The sequence below is a fragment of the Pelobates fuscus genome, chromosome 1 (assembly GCF_036172605.1).
Source record: "Pelobates fuscus isolate aPelFus1 chromosome 1, aPelFus1.pri, whole genome shotgun sequence".
NCBI lineage: Eukaryota > Metazoa > Chordata > Amphibia > Anura > Pelobatidae > Pelobates > Pelobates fuscus.
Window position 1 is genome coordinate 356668646 of NC_086317.1, and position 23169 is coordinate 356691814.

Genomic DNA, 23169 nt, shown 5'->3' on the forward strand with positions numbered 1-23169 from the left:
TCAACTCACTCCACACACACACACAATTCCACAAGAGGCCTCCAAAAATGTAAAATCCCACCTATACACTAGAGACAAGTCACAAGTGCAATCGTGTCATTAAATTTGCCTGTGCTGTGCAGAACAAACGCAGGGCCCTTTTCTCATGCAAGTGTTTCTCAGCAGGGTTTTGCACATGGTCTGCCCTGTCATCAAATTGACATGTTAACTTTGAGGGAGGGTTGATAACAAAACAACCACCCTCTCTGGCCTCACCCCTTGCCAAAGCACACTCTGCCCAGGTTAAAAAATGTTCTCAGTCCGGCCTTGCCCATTCACGAAACATAAAAAATATCTGCTCATTCTTACTCTGAAGCACTTCCCTATAATATTAGTCTATAGTGTTCCATGCACTGAATAATGCTGTCTCACTCACATCCCTAATGTTAGCTTTATAAATCTTGTTTATATCCCCTACAACATCCTTCACAAAATATAAAGTATGTTTATGCATTTGAACAGACTACATGGCCTACTCACTATAGACTAAAAATCCAGCCAAATGACTTTCAGTTATCCAAGTTTGTCTCTTTCAACTGAAAGTTTGCAAAGTTAAACCCATTCAGCTATTTACAAAAAATACATTTGGGTGGTTCAGCTGTATCACCCATTGTGATATGCCCACGTGGAACTGCACTTACAGAATACCGCTACTTACTGTCACTTTATCTGTCCCGGGGTTGCCTTTCATAGGTAACCTTTTCAAGGGTCTATCAAGACCTTTTGTGTCTCTTTAAATGGATTTAGATGCTTTACTGGGACTGGACCTTCCTATATTCTGGGGTTAGTTTACCCAGTTTTCCTTTTCTATGGGTATTTGTTTATTTCACTTTAATTAAAGTGGATCTGTCATTTTCTGTATTTCATAAATATTCTTTATGAAAAAACAATAGAGACTACTTTGTCTTATGGTAAAGTCTGAGGTTGACAAAGCCATTAACTTTTGTCCAATCTCTGCAGCCATCACAAATGACCGCAGTGGGATTCAGATTTTGTCTATGGAGCATCTCGCATGTGCGAGAGTACAGTACTGACGTGGCTCCTGGCAACTGAAGTGACAGGAGCCAAATGGGACAGCAGGACAAAGATGGCTACAGCTGCAAGGGACAGCCTGAGGTAAGTAAAACATACCTGCCCTGCATCCAGCGGCCACCAGAGATCCCAAAAATTGACAGAACCGCTTTAAGTACATGACATAAGACAAATATAAAATGTTGCATATGGTATCTCGTATCTAAAAAAATAAATAAAATACCGTATATACTAGAGTACAAGTCGACCCGAACATAGGCCGAGGCACCTAATTTTGCCACAAAAAATTGGGAAAACTTATTGACTCGAGTATAAGCCTAGGGTGGGAAATGCAGCAACTACTGGTAAATTTCTAAATAAAATTAGATTGCAATAAAATTACATAAATTGAATATTTATTTACAGTGTGTGTATATAATGAATGCAGTGTGTGTGTTTGTTTATATAAGGAATGCAGTGTGTGTTTGTGCAGTGTGTGTATATAATGAATGCAGTGTGTGTGTTTGTGTGTAGTGTAGTGTATATAATAAATGCAGAATGTGTGTGTTTGTGTGAATGCACTGTGTGTGTGTGTATATAATGAATGCAGTATGTGTTTGCATGAATGCAGTGTGTGTGTGTTTGTATATTTAGTGCAGAGTGTGTGTGTGTGTGTGTGTGTGTGTGTTTGTGTAGTGTGTGTAAACTGGGTGGGGGGAGGGCATTTTTATTATTTTTTTAATTTTAATATTATAAAATTTAATTGTTTAATGCCCCCCCCCTCCCTGCTTGATGCCTGGCCATGGAGGGGGGCTATATGATTTCCTGGTGGTCCAGTGGTGTGTACTGTGCAGGGGGGTGGGGGGGGTGGGGGCGTCAGCAAGCCGGTACCTACCTTTGTAGCAGCTCCGGTCAGCTCCCTTCACCTCCGTTCCCTTCTGCTCACAAGTCTCGCGCGGAAAGTTGCCACGACGGCCGCGGGTCTCGCGAGACTTACACTGTGAGCGGAAGGGGACGGAGGTGAAGGGAGCTGACCGGAGCTGCTACAAAGGTAAGTAACAGCTTGCTGCCGGCCCCCAACAGGACCGCAGGGCTTGTAATGAGCCCGGCAGTCCTGGTCTGTATTATGGCAATGTAAGTTGCCACAATACAGACACTGACTCGAGTATAAGCCGAGGGGGGCTTTTTCAGCACAAAAAATGTGCTGAAAAACCTCGGCTTATCCTCGAGTATACATGGTAAAGAAAATAGAATCAGTCAAATCTGTATAGTTTGCGCTATTATACAGAGAGTAAGTGAATAAGATCAATGTTTTAGACACAAAGATATAGCAGTTACAAACATTGTTTTAGATAACAGTTGGTGCTGTTTTGAAACTAGAACCTATACACCAATGTTTAAACGCAATCATAAATTTAAAAACAATTTTACAGCAGTATAATCCTTTCAAACTTGACTTATTTTTTTTTAAAACCTTTTCACATAATGCTTGTGACAAACTGAGCCTCGTCATGTGTTCTTGGAGGGGCCTGCTGGCCAGCCTCTTACCAAAAGACTATGGGCCCTTGAAAAAAATATGTGAACAGACTTGGTTCATGGGATTTTAGATTTGGTTCGGGAACCCTGGAGCTTGTTAAGCCTAATTGCTACTTTGTAGCAATTTCCACCGCAGTGTTCTAAGTGTTCGTCTGGGTGGCCACAATTCCTGTGGACGACCACAAGGTGACGGCCATCTTGTTCGCATAAACGCAGGCAGCGGTGTTTGGGCATGAATCTCATGGAACTGAAAATGGACACAGAAACTCCCCATCACCACTGGACTTCCAGCATCGCCTGCGGTCGGTTCCACAACACTTGGAAAAGCGCTGTTCGGTGGAAACGTTCCCATGAACAAGGAGATCAAGCTCCAGTGTAAGACTATTGACTCTGTTTGGTAGTTTGTTCATTTTTAAACTACCGAACTAGACCGACCTCAAGCCCTCTCTGGAACTGTTTTGGGCATGGGACCATGTGGGCGGTCGGTCAAAATTAAGACTTTCAGGAAATTCCTGTACCCCTGAATCTGGGTGATTTTTGGATATGTTGATCATCCAGGTCAGGGCTATCGGGGGATGTGGGTTTTTTCTGTGTTTTAAGGTATTTTTTGGGGGTTTGTAAAAATTTAGTTTTTTTCTGTACTTGGAGATAATTTGATTAGATTACTACAGTTCCTGATCCAATTATCTCCCAGGCACAGAGGAGGGATTATCTGATTTTGTATGGGAGTGTCCTGGACCTGGGAGCAAATGTGATTGTGTATTTATTTCTACTGTTGTTACTCTCAGGTCCAGGGGGGAGTGCCCCTTGCATGGGGACTGTCATAAAAGGCCAGTGTGGCTACCATTAAACGGAGATTTGTTTTACCCTTCATGAAGTCTAGGTTCATGTTTGGGGGATTGTAGAGCTATATTCACACTCTGGGGATTGCTATAATCACTATACTCCCTTGGATCACAACCCTTGCTTTCATAAAAGCAGCCTGCTTCGTTCTCTGAACAAGGAGAAGTCTACCCACTGGAAGCTGGATCCTGGTCTTGGGTCCAGGGTGGGTGGAGGACAGTGAGACCCCAAACAAGCTGCAGCGGTTTGTAAGGTTTGAGAAGTAGACCTAAACTGGTCAAATTAAAAAGGGCGCCCCCTAGTGCATAACTATACATATGTACAACGAAATTGTAAAACGTAACCTTTAATGGTGGCTGTAATAAAAAACTCTAGTAGAGAGTTTAAGAAAGAAAATAATAGTAAACTTAAAATAGGAGGATAAGTGTCTAGAAGGGGATAATTATCCTAAGGGTGTCACCTAGAGGATATAGGGCTAGATAAAGCTAGAAATCCCCCAACCTGTATAGTCCTTCTCACAAAAGCAATCCCTCCTGGAATTACCAAAATATAAATGAGCCGCTTCTGTAGTCACTATGTACAATCCCTATATACAGTGCTTGCTTGTAGCAAAAAATATGTGCACACTTAGGAAAAAACTGTAACAGAAAGTAGTGATAGAAGGGGTTCACGTGATCAAAAGCTAGTCTGAGTAAAGTAAATAGATGGATACATTGTGGCAGTTTGCATAACATCTATTGCAATACTGTCACCGGGGGACGGAAAAAAAAAATGGGAGGAAAAAACCTGAGATCTAGTAGACAGCTCTAAAAAGAGACTGACCAGCAATGTAAATTGCAAGATCTGACGAAAGGTTAATAAAATCCCCGTCACCCACAGTTCCCCCGTCCCCTTATCTAAATCGTACGAAGGTCCAATGATATTGAACTGACTAGCTGATCTTACAGAGAGACTATACTGGTCGGTGTCCAAACTTGAACTATCCTTCCTACTGCTACCTAACACGTGTTTCGGCGCTGCTAAACACGCCTTCGTCTGAGGCTAAACAGTGGGTCAAAGCAACGGGAGCTCCTTAAATAGCCCACTACGTTTGATTCCTGCTGGGAGTGTGTGCACCGCGTTCGCGCCAGAATTGGCCGATCGCGGGTGAAGCCCCGCCCCTGGTGACGATTCCTCCTTTGATTGGTGGATGTCTGGTGAATGAACGGTGTGTCTGTTAACCATGTGTGCGCCGGTCTCCCATGGCCATTGAGTTAGACCCATCATATCCAGGCAGACACTTCCAGGGTGTGAAAAAACATCATCAACAGGTTAGAATGAGTGTATAAACAGACATCCAATTTATAGGGCTTATACATCTATTACAGTGGAGCACAGTCACGATAGTCACTGGTTCCAATGTAGGGTCCTAACTAAATCATGGACTTAAGTTGAGCCGAACTCTGAGTAGTGGTGATTATATCGGTTATAATACCAAAACAGCTATATGTTAGAGTATTGGGTCAATGTCTAGTAGATGATTCCCTACTCTCGGATTTATATTGGTTACCCTGCCCAGTAATAGAGTCCGAAGGGAGGGGAGGGGGGGGGCTTATTAAATAGTATCCGACGGGACTTGGTGGCTGCACAATAACTATAATGCCCATGAACATGACACCTCAGTATCAATCTTGGGCTAGTCCTAAGGTTAAGGGACTATTATTGTACGCCATTAGATGGATATGGATCCTTAAATTGTAGCCCAGCATGCGTATGTGGGGTTCGGAGGTTCACCGATGCTTTGGCTAAGAATAAGTGAATACAGTAAGATATATACAGTCTAAATAAATGATATGTACATATATAATACAATTATAAAAGTATGATTTCCTGGTGTTGTTATTTATCAATAAAGGGGGTAAAAATGTAAACCCCTCATTTAGCCCATTGGGGGCCAACGTTTTGAATCTGTAGATCCAGTAGCACTCTCTTTTTAGGAGAGTGTGGTCCAGGTCACCTCCCCTGCGACCTATGGTCACTTTTTCGATCCCTGCGAACCTAACCCCTCCTGGATCCCCACAGTGTTGATTTCTTATATGTCTTGCTACAGGGGTGTCCCTCTGGTTTCTTGCTGAGTGTACATGCTCCATGATACGTCTTTTAAAGGGGCGAATCGTTTTGCCCACGTATCTGAGGCCACATGTACACACCAAGAGGTAGACTAGGCCCTTGGTACTGCAGTTAAAAAACTGCTTGACATTACAGACCACCTGGTCACTTGAGTCTTTGAGGTGCTTGGAATCCTTTTGTATGTATCTGCACGCCACGCACTTACCGCATTTGCATGTGCCTTGTACAGATAGCCAATTAGGGCCAGATTTTGTGGAGGAGAAGTGACTAGGCACTAATGATTCTTTTAAGTTTTTACCTCTACGAGCTGTGAGGGATACATACGGGGTCACAGTCCCTTTAAGGTGGGGGTCTTGAGATAGGAGTGGCCAAAATCTACTCATTATCTTATTTGCTTGGTCCCAACCTGAATCAAAATTCACAATACATCGGGTAGGGGCTTGTTCAGTGGGGGTAGGTTTATCCTTGAGGAGTTCCATTCTATCGCTGTGTAGCGCTCTTTGGTATGCTTGTTTTAAACAGCGATTAGGGTATCCTCTCTCTTTAAACCTTATCTTAAGTGACTTAGCTTGGATGATGAAGTCCTCTTCACTTGAGCAGTTCCTCCTCAAACGGAGGTACTGTCCAAAAGGGATGCCCCTTTTTAATGTAGTCGGGTGGTGACTTTCCCACCTCAACATTGTATTGGTTGAGGTGGGTTTCCTGAATAAAGTTGTCTCAATGGTCTGTTTGGGAGAGGTACTAAACGTACAGTCAAGGAAGTTGATGGATGATCCCCCTATTTCCATCGTGAACTTTAAATTAAGGTCGTTGGAGTTCAGATTCTCTACAAAGGACGTGAAACATTCCCTTGTGCCCGTCCATACCACCAGGACGTCATCTATAAACCTCTTCCACATAAAGATGTACTTGGTGTATTCGATGTTGCTGCCAGTAAAGACCACATTCTCCTCCCACCAACCCAGGTGCAGGTTAGCGTATGATGGGGCACAAGATGTACCCATAGCTGTACCCTGCACCTGGTGGTAGTATTGGCCATCGAACAAAAATAAGTTGTGGGTCAGGACAAATTGTAGCAAGTCCAGTACAAAGGAGGTGTGACGTTGGTGTATGGACCCTCGTGTTTCCAGATAATGTTTAGTGTGTCTCAGCCCAAGAGAGTGTGGAATGGACGAGTATAGCGCCTCCACATCAAGGCTACACAGAATAGTGGTCTTTACCTTAGGACAGTACCTCCGTTTGAGGAGGAACTGCTCAAGTGAAGAGGACTTCATCATCCAAGCTAAGTCACTTAAGATAAGGTTTAAAGAGAGAGGATACCCTAATCGCTGTTTAAAACAAGCATACCAAAGAGCGCTACACAGCGATAGAATGGAACTCCTCAAGGATAAACCTACCCCCACTGAACAAGCCCCTACCCGATGTATTGTGAATTTTGATTCAGGTTGGGACCAAGCAAAAAAGATAATGAGTAGATTTTGGCCACTCCTATCTCAAGACCCCCACCTTAAAGGGACTGTGACCCCGTATGTATCCCTCACAGCTCGTAGAGGTAAAAACTTAAAAGAATCATTAGTGCCTATGTAGCGAAAGCCACTTCGCCACTGTGGTTTGGAGGGGGCTGCTTGCCCGCCTCTTACCCTGTGACTACGGTCCCTGGGCGATTTGGCCCTTTATGCACGGTATTTGGGCATACTGTGGGTTATTGGGCTGCCCCAGGATTATGGGCCCTCTCATCAGCCCATACGAAACTTAAACCCCATGGCGTTTGAACTGTGTTTGTGGCATCTAAACGCTGTTTGGATATGTTGAGCGCTCAGATCCAAGCCATCTGGGGATGGGTTGAATGTGGGGGTTCTGTTTAGTATAACAGGAGTTATGTATTTTTATGTCTTTTGGTGGTTGCTGGTAACATGTGCTTAATGGAGGCTGTATTTGTCCCTGGATATAATTAAATCAGCTTCTCCATTGTCTCCAGGATAGAGGATTCTGGGGAACTAGTTTGAGCTTCTAAAAACCATGCTTCCAGAAGGTCAAATGCACATTTGTACTAACTTTTGAACCCCTGGTCCAATTCGTATGATTTTTGAGTATGTTGTTCCCCCGAATGGATTGATTGTGTATATGTATTTTTATGCGAATGTGATGTATATTTTGGGAGTTATGAATGTTGTGTAAAAACTGTATTTTCCCTACCTAGGATAATTGTATTTTCCTGTGTGTACAGATAATTAGTTTACAGGTAGAGGGGAGGGCTATGTGTGGGATGTAACTATTGTGTGATTGGTTAATGTACGTTACTGTGTGTGTCCCTCCCCTTCATGGGAGCACCTAATAAAAAGGGCTGCAAGCTAGCAGCCAGAGAGTTCCTGTTTTACCCTCTAAGTGATGTGTCGTCTCATTATTGGGGGAAGGATTTATTGCATGCTGTTCCAGTTGACTGCTAGGAGTACAAGCCTATTCGTATGGTTCCTATTCAATGGTCTACAGCATTCATATGCTTGGGAGAATTTAAAGGTTTCTCGGATTCGGTGACTGTGGTGTCTGCCAGAGTGCTTGGAGTCCTCAGGAAGCGCTAGGAGCATCCATTAACGGAGGTACCCAGTCAGGATGCCAGGCGATCCGTTACAGCCTAGTCACTTCTCCTCCACAAAATCTGGCCCTAATTGGCTATCTGTACAAGGCACATACAAATGCGGTAAGTGCGTGGGGTGCAGATACATACAAAAGGATTCCAAGCACCTCACAGACTCAAGTGACCAGGTGGTCTGTAATGTCAAGCAGTTTTTTAACTGCAGTACCAAGGGCCTAGTCTACCTCTTGGTGTGTACATGTGGCCTCAGATACGTGGGCAAAACGTTTCGCCCCTTTAAAAGACGTATCATGGAGCATGTACACTCAGCAAGAAACCAGAGGGACACCCCTGTAGCAAGACATATAAGAAATCAACACTGTGGGGATCCAGGAGGGGTTAGGTTCGCAGGGATCGAAAAAGTGACCATAGGTCGCAGGGGAGGTGACCTGGACCACACTCTCCTAAAAAGAGAGTGCTACTGTATCTACAGATTCAAAACGTTGGCCCCCAATGGGCTAAATGAGGGGTTCACATTTACCCCCTTTATTGATAAATAACAACACCAGGAAATCATACTTTATAATTGTATTATATATGTACATATCATTTATTTAGACTGTATATATCTTACTGTATTCACTTATTCTTAGCCAAAGCATCGGTGAACCTCCGAACCCCACATACGCATGCTGGGCTACAATTTAAGGATCCATATCCATCTAATGGCGTACAATAATAGTCCCTTAACCTTAGGACTAGCCCAAGATTGATACTGAGGTGTCATGTTCATGGGCATTATAGTTATTGTGCAGCCACCAAGTCCCGTCGGATACTATTTAATAAGCCCCCCCCCTCCCCTCCCTTCGGACTCTATTACTGGGCAGGGTAACCAATATAAATCCGAGAGTAGGGAATCATCTACTAGACATTGACCCAATACTCTAACATATAGCTGTTTTGGTATTATAACCGATATAATCACCACTACTCAGAGTTTGGCTCAACTTAAGTCCATGATTTAGTTAGGACCCTACATTGGAACCAGTGACTATCGTGACTGTGCTCCACTGTAATAGATGTATAAGCCCTATAAATTGGATGTCTGTTTATACACTCATTCTAACCTGTTGATGATGTTTTTTCACACCCTGGAAGTGTCTGCCTGGATATGATGGGTCTAACTCAATGGCCATGGGAGACCGGCGCACACATGGTTAACAGACACACCGTTCATTCACCAGACATCCACCAATCAAAGGAGGAATCGTCACCAGGGGTGGGGCTTCACCCGCGATCGGCCAATTCTGGCGCGAACGCGGTGCACACACTCCCAGCAGGAATCAAACGTAGTGGGCTATTTAAGGAGCTCCCGTTGCTTTGACCCACTGTTTAGCCTCAGACGAAGGCGCGTTTAGCAGCGCCGAAACACGTGTTAGGTAGCAGTAGGAAGGATAGTTCAAGTTTGGACACCGACCAGTATAGTCTCTCTGTAAGATCAGCTAGTCAGTTCAATATCATTGGACCTTCGTACGATTTAGATAAGGGGACGGGGGAACTGTGGGTGACGGGGATTTTATTAACCTTTCGTCAGATCTTGCAATTTACATTGCTGGTCAGTCTCTTTTTAGAGCTGTCTACTAGATCTCAGGTTTTTTCCTCCCATTTTTTTTTTCCGTCCCCCGGTGACAGTATTGCAATAGATGTTATGCAAACTGCCACAATGTATCCATCTATTTACTTTACTCAGACTAGCTTTTGATCACGTGAACCCCTTCTATCACTACTTTCTGTTACAGTTTTTTCCTAAGTGTGCACATATTTTTTGCTACAAGCAAGCACTGTATATAGGGATTGTACATAGTGACTACAGAAGCGGCTCATTTATATTTTGGTAATTCCAGGAGGGATTGCTTTTGTGAGACGGACTATACAGGTTGGGGGATTTCTAGCTTTATCTAGCCCTATATCCTCTAGGTGACACCCTTAGGATAATTATCCCCTTCTAGACACTTATCCTCCTATTTTAAGTTTACTATTATTTTCTTTCTTAAACTCTCTACTAGAGTTTTTTATTACAGCCACCATTAAAGGTTACGTTTTACAATTTCGTTGTACATATGTATAGTTATGCACTAGGGGGCGCCCTTTTTCATTTGACCAGTTTAGGTCTACTTCTCAACTAACACATGTATGTGAGGGTTACCCCCTGTCTTGGTCGCCCCTAGACACACACCCAGTTGCTTCCCCTTTGGGGTACCCAACTACTCTATTTACCCGGTTTGTAAGGTTTACAGTGGTTATGGTGCTCCAGTGCAGTGCTTATGGTGCTCGCAAGTACTAGGAAACAGCGATTGACTGAGGTACCCGGTCGGGGTGCCAGGCGGTCCGTTACAATGCTTCAAATGTGTATCTATTTTCCTATCATAATTGTCGATAGTAAGAGAGAGTTAAATTATTTTTAAATTAAATATAAAGGCACCTTTTTCGCAAAATATAACCCTAAAATTCTTTCAATCTGATAAAGAATAAATCTAGATAAAGCTAGAAATCCCCCAACCTGTATAGTCCGTCTCACAAAAGCAATCCCTCCTGGAATTACCAAAATATATCATCTTTGTTCCTGCAATATATATTGCAGGAACAAAGGATCACAAACAGCTCATATATATTACTAGATTTTCAATGAATAAACAAATAAATCCATAAAATATTCCTTATAGTACTGTAGTAAAAGTAGGCATTAAATCTGTAATAAAACATCAGTTTATCATTAACTAAAAGGAAGATTAAAATACACTTACAAATAAAGTTGGTTTAGGTATAAATATATTCTCTTCCTGGTGCTGCTGTATGACACGTTGAGGAGATCTGGATTTCGGTTTTGTTGTCACATTCCTCACAGACTCTCTAGAATGAGGTAACCCTTCGCCATGCCTCTTATTATGCATCCCAAGTAAAAACTGCTTAATTTCAGCCAGCTCCTGTAGTTTAAGAGGAATAGCGTTACAAATCTTTAAATCATTTAAATTCACAACAATTAAACAGAGTTCATCTATTGAAAGTTTTTCTTTCTGGACAAGAAGAGTACATACCAAGTCATTTTTTGAATCTCCGTTTTCTCCAGCTGACTGCAACATTATTTTTTTTTTTTAATAATAAATGCATAAGTATATTTTTTGCATATTATAAAATGCTGTTCTCTGTTCTGCCTTTTACTAAGTTAAAGGAACATTATAAGCACATAGACCACTTTATCTCAATGAAGTGGTCTGGGTGCCATGTGCCTCTCTGGTTTAACCCTGGTTTAACCCTGCAGCTGAAAGCGTTGCCATTCTACAGGAATGGCATGTTTTTTTGCATTGTTAACCTGCCTCTAGAGGAACATTCGATTGGCAAATGCGGCATTTTGTCATGATTCCCACATCTGTTTGAAGTAGCATTTTCTTTCAAGATGCACAATATTGCTTGTGTTTCAAATTTCTATATATTTCAGTAGTTTTCATTCCAAGCCTTGATGTTCATTGGTGAATTTAGAGGCTACATACACTCTCTTTCACTGATCTTCTTTCTCACTGTGTCTTTTTTTTGGTGTCCAGAGTCATTTAACCCCTTAAGGACCAAACTTCTGGAATAAAAGGGAATCATGACATGTCACACATGTCATGTGTCCTTAAGGGGTTAAACGAAGATGAGTTCAGTTTATATTGTCTTAAAAAAAAAAAAGTATAAGATCGGACTGAAGTGTTGACGCATACATGAATGAATGGACTGAAACCTTGATACTTTTTTTTATCACCATCATAGTGGAGAATAATTTGTCCCTAGACATACTCTTCCCCATGTTAAAATGCACTGCAATTTACCACACATTCCACTTCTAAAAAAAGGGGGAGAGCCCTCCAAGACGATTGTTCCAATATGAAATTGTCTTATATAAAAACTTTGGGTACAGGAAAATGTAACTTACACCCCATATCTATAATGTAAAGATGCAATAGTATCTAAGTACATTGTAATTTAGGTTTACCATGCATTTTTATTTGTTATGCTGTCACTGATTCGAGGCTCCGTACTTCTACTTGTTTGCATGATATGACACCATGTTCTGCAGAGTTATTTAGCATTGCTTCAATGGCAATGTCTTCCCAGGCCCATATGCATTTGGGTATCATTAAATCTAGCACTTGTCATTGTTCTTGGTTACTGGTGCCTGTTATTCACCATTCACTGTAGTAGAATAGAAGTACACCAGCTATGTAGTGCAGAAAGTCAATATATTTCCATTTCAGACACTTGCATGTTATCAGCTTGCATAGTTAACTGGCTTGTGTGCCAGTTTGGTAGATTCATGTATATCCTTTTATGTGTCTATTGTGTGCCCTCTTGGCCAGCTTCAGCTTATTCAGATCTCTTGCAGTAGCTGTATAATTATGTTACCATTTAATGAAAATGCTAGTTATGTTGGTATTACTGCAGGTTTTTTTTTGGTTGCAACTATGTTAATAGCTTTTTCAATACTATTCAAAATCTGCATTATTGGCCACTATATAACAAGCAATTAATACAACTTTTTTCAGGGATTCGGGGACTTTACTATGGCATCTGTTTCTATTCTATTCTCTGATTCCAGCGTCTGTCTTCTGCATCCTCCTACGTCACTGTCCCGATAGGAAAACATTGCTTAATTTTTTTTTTTTATTGTACACTTTGAGCGCTATGGATTTAAATATCAGGGCATAATAACAAATCATTATATGTTCCTTAGCTGGTCTTAAAACTCGGTAAGTACAACCTCAGATGAACAAAATATGACATATTACAGTGAATTACTTAACAAAAATAAAGTAAAAATGGAAAAGCCAGTTTCTTTTTTCCAATGAATGTATGGATGTGGTCTCAGCTAGGACTGTTATTTTCACAATCCACATCAAGACATATTACGGATTACGTCAGCCACTTTGGCTACATTGCTAGCAGTAACTAATTACTATCAGGCTTTACAATCTATCACAATTGTTGACGTATTCAGCCCTCATTTGCTATATCATATAGCCACAACATCTTACTAGGACCTCAGTTGACCATCCTGCCATTTGTTAAGTCAGATTTGGCCCTTATTCTGCCTTACCACAACTTTACAATTACATTCGACCCTTATTTGGCCTTACACATCCATACGACTACAATCGAACCTCAGTTGGTAAAAAAAAAAATCACAACACAAATTTCACCCCTCATTTGGGTATCACATACAACCAACGTTACAACTCATTAGTATCTAGGGCTATAATTCCAGTAGAGGACATAACTCTTTCAGTGCAGCCTACGCTCAGACACCGTAGTAATACTATTCACCTGCTACTCATTTCCTAGTCAGGGGTTCTGCATATAGCCCCAACAAACTCAAGCTGAATATGTTGTATCTACTTAGCCTCGTTAGACCTACGGAAGTCATTTTCCTGTAGCCCTCACTCGGACACGGTACCATAAAGCTGAATTCCACCTTTCATCCTGTACACAATAAACCTTTAGCTTTCATTACACACAGAAAGGCTGGGCGGTTAGGAGAGGAGAGCTTACAAATGCAGAAGACAAGATATCTGCAGTTTTTTTAAAGCTGTTTTTAGATTTAACTCCAATGAAAAAATGCATAATTAATAGCATGCATGTTATCATTTTGGGTGTATCTACTAAAATAGGGATTTTTTTTATTTATTTTGTATTTGGGCAGTGGAGCATCTATCCTATATTTCATAGTTTTCCTTTTCTTTTAGGTCCTCCTAACTTCTATTTCTCCACCTGTACTTGGCAAGTAGTAGTTAATATCAATACAGGTAGTACTCTTGATCACGCATCAGAGTACACATAATAGATACATACCTATCATGCATGAAAAAGGGCATTCATTCTCGGGACGAGAATATCATTTTGCCTCTCTATAAATCACTGGTAAGACCACATATTGAATATGCTGTGCAATTTTGGGCACCTGTTCTAAAGAAGGATATCATGGCACTAGAAAAAGTGCAGAGGCGGGCTACAAAATTAATAAAAGGAATGGAACATATCAGCTATGAAGAAAGGTTAACAAATTTAAACCTATTTAGTTTAGAAAAACGTCGCCTGAGAGGGGATATGATAACATTATACAAATATATTCGGGGCCAATACAAACCATTGTGTGGAAATCTATTCACAAACCGGACTTTACATAGGACACGAGGCCATGCGTTTAGACTGGAAGAAAGAAGATTTCGTCTAAGGCAAAGGAAAGGTTTTTTTACTGTAAGAACAATCAGGATGTGGAATTCTCTGCCTGAAGAAGTGGTTTTATCAGAGTCCATACAGATGTTCAAACAGCTACTAGATGCATACTTGCAAAGACAGAATATTCAAGGATATAATCTTTCAATGTAGGGTAATAACTGCTTGATTCAAGGATAAATCTGACTGCCATTCTGGGGTCAAGAAGGAATTTTTTGTCCTAGCTTGTTGCAAAATTGTGCTTCAAACTGGGTTTTTTTCTTTTTTTTTTTTTTTTTTTTTTTTTTTTCTTTTCTTTTGGATCAACAGCAAAAAACAGGTGTGAGGAAGGCTGAACTTGATGGACGCAAGTCTCTTTTCAGCTATCTAACTATGTAACTATGTAACTATGTAACTATTATTGTCATTTGAGGTTTTCTCTTTAAAATCAATTCACAACAAGTCTCGGTCCACACAGACTACTATCAATGCAAGGTACGTAGTTTCTCTGACATAACATCTACCAAAGCGTTACTTTTCGATTCCTGTCCTAACTCGTACACAGGGACAGATCAACTGGCAATAGTATATAGATGCTGCCCGATAGTAAATGTTTTTTTGTTTTTTTTTTATCAGTCCCGCAAGGCCAACTCCCATCCTCACATGGAGGTATTTCGCCCATGAGACCAATTCATAGCTTCACCAAGTTCTGGGATTATAGTAAGGGCTTCATCTGTCACAGTCACTTATATTGAATCTCTTACAAGTCACTGAGAGGCCAACAGCCCCGCCACATCGTTCGGTGGCTTCACCCCATGGACAAATCATACATAGAACCTCGCTCAACTGCTTGGCAGTTAGCAGGGCCTCACCTTTCCCTGATTTAGGTAATTTATTTGCCATTCGGCACAGAGTTGTTTCAGAGTTGCACGCTTTCCAACTTCTGTTACAATTACTTAAACATATTTGTTGTAGTATGTCTCATGCCTCAGATTTTTCCCTGACAAGCACTGCTGCTAGAACCTCTACCCCAGCCAGACCCGCACACCAACAGAGAAGCAGGAACCGGCAAAACCCCAGTTCTATGCGGTCCTGGACCATAAAGATTGCAGCTGAACTAAGGCGCAAGGGCATACTGTTCTCAGCTACAGCAAAGAAAGACAAACTTTATAGACTTATGATCTCAAATTCTGACATTTCCCAGCCAGGGACTAGCGCACAAGGGGTAGTATTGACAGCGTAGCAGAAATGCACACCGTGATGACCTCCATCAACATCATAAACAATTGACTTGGGAAGTTGGAATCTCCTAATACTGGAGTTTCTAACGCACCCATTGATTACTCTGCCTTGAACCCTTATTTTTCTACCTCCCAGGGTAACAGCATATTCACTAGTTTTACACAACTTTCTTCCACTCATATTATAACAACTGCACATTTAGTTCCCCCTGCCATTAGGAAAGAATTCTGCAAGGCAAAGAAGTTAATTTAATTTAATTGCTTCGCAAGACCTCATAGATAATAAAGCCTACTGTTACAGGGACCTGTCTGTAGCCCTTAAAGCCAGAGACTCCAGATTAAATAAGAAATTGACCATCCCAGAGTTTGTTCTTGCTTTTGTTCTTTTAAGGGATGTAATTTGTTCTGCCTCTCCCCAACCTAGAGAAGAACTAGACTTATATTTGCACAAATTGGTAGACTTCAGGCACATGTTAGGAAGCTACACATTTTAAGATTATCACAAATACTTTTCAGCCAAGGCAGCAGCAGCAGCCTTAGTGCAATGCAATATCCACTCTCACTGGAACCAATTAAATACTGAATTATTCTGCCATACTTTCGCTGGCCTCCAACCTTTATCTTGTGCTATTTGCACTTCCAACTCCGATTCTACCAATTTGTGCCCTAAGGAATGTAGTTTACCCACCACAAGACAGGCTATTGCCAATTCCAGCAAACCAGAACAAAGAGGCCTTAAGGATAAATTGGGCAGACCCATAGTGTTCTTAAATAAGGCTCAGATATGTAACCATTTCAATGACGGTAGTTGCAATTTCTACCTTAACACTCACCACCGATATTTCTCACGTTGCTCCCCATACTAACAATTATGGTGGCATCTACTCGGCATTAAAAGGAGAGGGCAATATTATTTTGTCACTCATCTTACGTTTGGGGCCCAAAAGCAGTCCTAAACTGTTCAACGTCTTTGCTGAAACTGTCTCCTGATAAATGTGGCTGCTCACTGGCGATTACCCTGATGACTTTTTAACATTGGAGGAAGCAAATACCATCCTGCAGAGCATCAATAAAACTGTTGCCATATTTTCTATGCTAGGTGATCCACTGTCACGGGACAAAATTATAGGCCCCTCCACCAGTTTACTATTCCTAGGCATATTCCTCAACTATTTCAATGCAGTCCAGTCTTCATGTGGACAAGGTTCAGTGCATCAGGGAAGACGTGGAATCCTTCCATACTAGAGAATCTTGTTCACGCAGAGACCTTCTCATTCTCATTCTAATTTGTAGGTATTCTTCCAAGCAAATACCATAGCAACGAGTAATTCTACCAAAACTCCAGCATTCCACTTGATTAGCCAGTCTAATGGCACACGCAAAGTCAATAGCACAAGCTGCTCTATCAGCAAAAATAAGCCGATCATACAACAGGGCACTTACAATTTTCAGTAAATTCACCACCGAATTCTTGATTAGCAATCAGTTCACCAGTAAGACGATGGCATTCACAGCTTTTTGCCATCTTAACCTAAAACGGTCTCAACAACATAATTCAACTACAACTTGCAGGTATACAACATAACTTACTTTTTCTAACCAATAAACATTCATGTCCTCTTACCCCATAACACATTTCCTTAACCCCTTAAGGACCATACTTCTGGAATAAAAGGGAATCATGACATGTCACACATGTCATGTGTCCTTAAGGGGTTAAAGGCATACACAGTTTGGAGTGTCTCTAAAGCGCCAAACATCAACCTATCGTGGAACCTAAATTAAGGGCACTATGAGATATATTAGACACTAAACCTTTTGAAATGTAAACAAACTTAATAATTAAGACAGCTATATACATAGCATTCTATGGTTTCTTAACGCCTGAATTTACCATGGAAAAGTCTGGTGGGGCATCTCAATGTCTCAAAATCGAGGATCTTATCAAATTTGAGGATCATTTCATACTTACAATATGACATTCTAAAACAACTCAAATCAATTGGGCTCTCCTACAGGTATACACCTATAACCTACCCACAATAAATGGTGCCCAGTAAAAATACTTGATCACTTTTGCCATTCACTTACAGGTCATCAGGGAAATACAACTCTTTCAACCTATTTGTCAACATTTTATAATTACACTAGGACAGAATGTTTCTGATCATATGGCGCTGCTTGGCATTATTGTTGCTTTTCAGTAACATGTTTTATAAAATAGCATCCCCAGCATTTTGTGAATTAGTGAAGAAACATGGGTAAACACAATTACTGTGTTGTCTATTTTTTATTTTTTTATTTTGCTCCGCATACATCATAAAAGTTAGAAATCCTTTTTGTTCTCTATAGAATTTCTATATAAGTTGACACATTTAATTTCCCAGACAGTATCACCTCCACAGTATGAAATTACCTAACATATAGGAGTAAAACGTGTGCAATAAATAAAAAAAACATTGATAATCAATTACTACGGAATCAAATTCTAAGGATTACTATAATGCCTTATTTTTAATAATGCTGCAGTTGTTTAAATAGGTTGGTTATATAAATAACATTTATATAACCAAATTATAATAATAATAATAAATAAAACAAATTTCAAATATGATAAATCTTGCTTGTGCAAAGTAGTTGACACAGAGTTATGGAATCATTTACCGTACCAAGAGATATGCACTTGCTAACATAAATCAGCTGAATATTGAAAATGTTGAATTGCAGCCCTGACATAAATACCATAAATTTAATAAGCATATGTTACATTCCATTACAAATTATTATATTTAAGTAATACTGAATTGTTTCAAGCCGGGTGTATACATTTTATAGAGAAATATCAAAACAGAGAAGTCCATTCACTAGCCACCTAGGTATGCATTGGTTATTTAATATTATCTGTTTGCCTCATCCAGCCCTCTGCATTGGCATGTTAAAACAGCTCAACTGCACAGCAGCTGTTTAAGAAGACTGCATAGCTAATGCCAATGTGCTGCTTCAAGTTGTAAACTCCACAGTCATGTTGCCAAGGCAATGCATAGACAGAATTTCTAGATGAAAATAGCTCAGACAAGTATATTAGCATCTACATGCTTCATCATTACAGATTAAATCAAGCAATGTTTTGACATTAACAAGTGGCATGCGTACATGTGCTTCAGATTCCCAAACGGGGAATCCACATTTTAACAAATTTGTCAGGACAAAAGCGTTGCAGTGAAATGGTAGCAAAAGTTTTGATTCCTCTTATAACACTTGTCTATATTGTTTATTTTTTTTTGTTTAAATTCAATATGAATCTCTTGGCCATAGAACTTATTCTGTAAAATATTGTTCTAATTGTTACCTTTGTTAAAGGGAGACTTCAAAACACTAAAGCAGTGCTGGAGTACTCTCTGTGTGAAAAATCTGTTCTCTTTTTTTCATTTTATAAAAATTGCATATTCCAATAGAAATTGGAAGTTTAATAAATGAAACTCGTCACACTCCCTGGCTTTCAATCAGACAACAGGTCCTGTTACTTCCTGATTTGTTTTTTCGCTCAGGGGATTTAACCTTAAGAGACATCCAATTGGCCAGTGTACTTGTCTTGCAATGACATCTCTTTAAGCTGCAGTGGGATGTCTGTAATTTGACAGGGACTAAAAGTCTGGCCTGGGTTAGAAGAGGTGCGATTGCAAAGGCTTCAATTGATCGATCTGCAGCTTGTGCAGAGGGCAGATGGAATTGAAATGGTAACAGGCAAAATAAAATCTACAGATAAGAATAAAATAATTACTGTACTGTAAAAGTCTGACCTTGTGGCATAAGAAAAGTGGATAGGAAAAAACAAAAAGAAAAAACAGCTATGTCTCATTGCTTTCATGCATATTTTTGAACGTTTCTGATTTCCCCTGATTTGTACAAGCTAAACAGAAATTGAAGCATTAGCTAAAATTATTTTTTTGTTATAATGTATAATTTCTGTTGTTAATGTTTTATGCATATATATATAATATTGGGATACAAAAGAGAGTGGGAAAAAGGGAACAGTACATGATTTAATCTATAATTACACACTATTAAAAATCAATATTATTCACATAACAGTTTGCGTTAATTCATGTAAGACAATTGATTACAACAATATTTTTCAGATTCTTTTCCTTTCTCTATTTTTTTCAATCAATCAATATTCATTTGCTTAAAGTTTAGAGAAACCACTGAAAACTATCACTTCCTCTCGGTCCAAATCAAAAGACTAATTGACGTGCTTATAAAGGATTGTATCAGGTAGGGGTGGGGAATGGGGGAAAGAACAACAGACTATTGAGCTAAATCCCTTTTGAGTCTAGCTCTCATAGTATTTAAACGTTATGAAAAGCATAAAGGGGAGAAAAATATAATAACCCTTATTTCTCTCTTATTTCTAATCATTTATTCCCCCTTTTTTTGTATAAAATTTCCTGTCCTTTCAAACGACCAGCCATCAATTCATAAGTACATGAGGAGTCTAGTCTTATCATTATCTCTGTCAATAAAGGAGTCTGTATTTTTTTTCCAGCTGTATGCAATAGCAGTTTTAGTTGCTATCAAACTGTGAATAATGATATAAATAACCTCTTCTGGGAGCGGTATAGAAAACATATGTAATAAAAAACATTCGGGTTGGATAGGTATCACTGCTTTCAAATCATTTTGAAAAAAACCTTCCCAATTCATTCCAAAGCTTAGTAATACCTGGACATAACCAAAAAATATGATATAGAGTGCCCTCCTATTTAAGGCAGCACCAACATAAATTTGATGCCCCTGCGTATATATGAGCTATCCTAGTTGGCACCAGGTACCAACGCATATTCAATTTACAGTATGATTCCCAGTGTTGTAAATTACATGATGCCTTTTTGGTTAGTTTTATTGCTTGATGCCATTTGGATAAAGAAAAATGATAACCTAAATCAAAATCTAACTCCCATTTCTGCATATATATATATATAGGTTTTGCTTCATTCCCTATATTCATAATGTTATTATAAGATAATGATAAAGTTTTAATACTCGGTAATTTACCCACACATTTGTATATCAAAGGCGGAAGTGTTTTTATTTCTTCTATTTTTATATTAAATCCATGAAGTATATTCCTAATGCGTAGGTAGGAAAACAACTCTCTCTGAGGTATGGAATAATCTTTAAGTATTACAGGGAATTGCTTAATGTCTATAGTAATATAAAAAAACGAACCTGTGTGACACCATGATTTAACCAGGTGTCCACTCGTAAGTCTGATGCGAAGGCAGTAATAATCTGTAGCGGGGCTGCATATAGCAAAACCTTATCATCTACAATTTTGGGGATAATTTGTTTCCAAATTTGAAGTAGTGTTTTGGTAACTGGTAGCATAGCATTTTTCTTCCCTATTTTTATTTTACCTGTCTACAAGGCTTGTGGTAATGTGCCTTGATGCATGCAAGCGTTTTCTAATGCTAACCACAAAGGGGAAGGTATCCGTTCTAATACTGATATGCCTTGTGCTAATATTGAGGCTTTATAATACATTTTAACATTCGGAATACCAAGGCCACCTTTCTCATATGGAAGCCACAGTAAGTTCTGCTTTACTCGAGAAGGTTTCGTTTTCCAAATGTGTGCATTTATTAAAATTTGATAAATTGTGGTAAAACCATCATTTTTATAGTTTGTATTCGACCCAGCCAAGATATGCTTTTGGCTTCCCATTTTCTCAATTGTTGTTCTAATTTAATTATAAGTGGTATATGATTCTCTTTTATAATTAAATTATGTGCGGAAGGAAGTTTGATTCCTAAGTATGTTTTATTGACTTTTTCTGCCAGTCAAAAGGATATATATTTCGTAATGCGTGTACCACAGATGTGGGAAGACCAATAGACAATGCTTGAGATTTTTTGGGGTTATTTTTATAGTATGATCTCTCTCCAAATCTTTGTAGTGTCTTTAATAAAATTGGAATTGATAAATCTGGATTAGTTAAAAAAAAAAAAAGCAAAACATCACCCGCATAAAGAACTATTTTTGAGACACCCGCAGGGGTATTCAGTCCCTGTATCCCATTATGGTTTTTAACATGTCTTATTAAGGGCTCCATACACAAAATAAAGATTAATGGTGAAAGAGGGCATCCCTGTCTGGAACCATTAGTTATATAAAACAGACGGGAAAGAAAAACAGAATTGCTTATTTCCGCTGCTGGTCGAGAGTAAAGAACTAAAATACTTTGAAGAAATGCTAAAGGGAAACCCATGCTCAAAAATACTTCTTCCATGTATTGCCAATTCAAGCAATCGAACGCTTTTTCAGCGTCGAGTGCCAGCAATAACCCTGTTGGTTACTAAGATGTGACCAAGTAATTAAATTTAAACAGTGGCGTGTGTTGTCTCCTGGTTGTCTATTAAAATGAAATACCAGAAATGTATGAAAAACACTGAGATGGATATAGGTTTTTTTGCAGTCAAGAGTTAACATAATTGTTTGTGCAACATGCTTCAATTACATGAGAATCCCAGAATGACATTCATGTATACATGTCAGACTTGTGTATATGAAGGTCACAGATCTATTTCTTAGGTTTCATGGTTACTTTTCTGGTATCACCCAGTACTTACTAATTGTTAAGTGTTACAAGGGGCTTTTTGTGTTTATTTAACAAAGTTAGTTTTTTTTTGTTATAGAGAAAATAAAAACTTGAATACCATACATATGAAGCATATCTTATCTACAATTCAATAACAATCCATGGGTAGAAATGATTTTGGAAATTCCCAGAGAAATCAGTAAATGGTTATAATTTAATGGGTTCGTACAAACGGTCAACTATAATTTTTCTGCAATTAACAAATGCAGAGTGGATAAAATGGTGTACTTTGTAACCGGAAAAAGTTAAATATTTAAAAGATTGTTCCATAATAATGGAAAGCAAATTAAGCATTGTGCAACAATTGTACAATTTATTATCTGTACAATATATAGTATATGCAGTTAAACTGTCAACTTCATCCAAGAGCACAGATCCTACATAGCATATTGGTGGGTATATAGTGGGGGGGAGACATTGTTGTAGGCTATATAATATTGTTATCCACTATTTTTGTTTGAGAAATGGTATTTAGCAGTACATAATCATTATAATGATTCTATTTATCTTTAAACAGCCTTTATGACTGCCTTGTTAAAAAAAAAATTAAAAAAAAATGTATGCAACCTGAATTTTTCATTAATGTCATACATACATCTGTATAAATATATTAAATACACAAGTGCCAATCAGATTATTGAATCATATTAGAAAATTGCTATTACTGGAGACTTTTATAAGACAATCAAAACAGTTTTCATTCCTTGGGATTTGCAAAAGGGGAACATTTATAGGCGAGGATTAGAACACTTAAAAAATAAATAAATAATTTTGTAAACTGTATTTAGTTTGGAAACTAACATTCTTACTGTCCATATGTAAATCATTTTAGGATCGCTGTTTCCCAAAGAGCAGAAAACTATTGAATGAGTTTACCATTAGTCACAGAAACATTACTGAAAATTAACTGGAAA

The 23169-nt window shown here is 39.2% G+C and overlaps 1 protein-coding gene across 6 annotated transcripts in view; it reads right to left on the reverse strand.

Annotated features, from left to right (window-relative positions):
* The window catches only part of PIBF1 (progesterone immunomodulatory binding factor 1), a 184401-nt gene that overhangs the window by 1467 nt on the left and 159765 nt on the right, over window positions 1-23169 (reverse strand). For all 6 annotated transcript variants that reach the window (XM_063425936.1, XM_063425933.1, XM_063425934.1 and 3 more), the window contains one exon: window positions 10915-11094. In XM_063425936.1, coding sequence (XP_063282006.1) covers window positions 10915-11094 — 180 coding nt within the window. The remainder of the gene's footprint in view (window positions 1-10914; window positions 11095-23169) is intronic.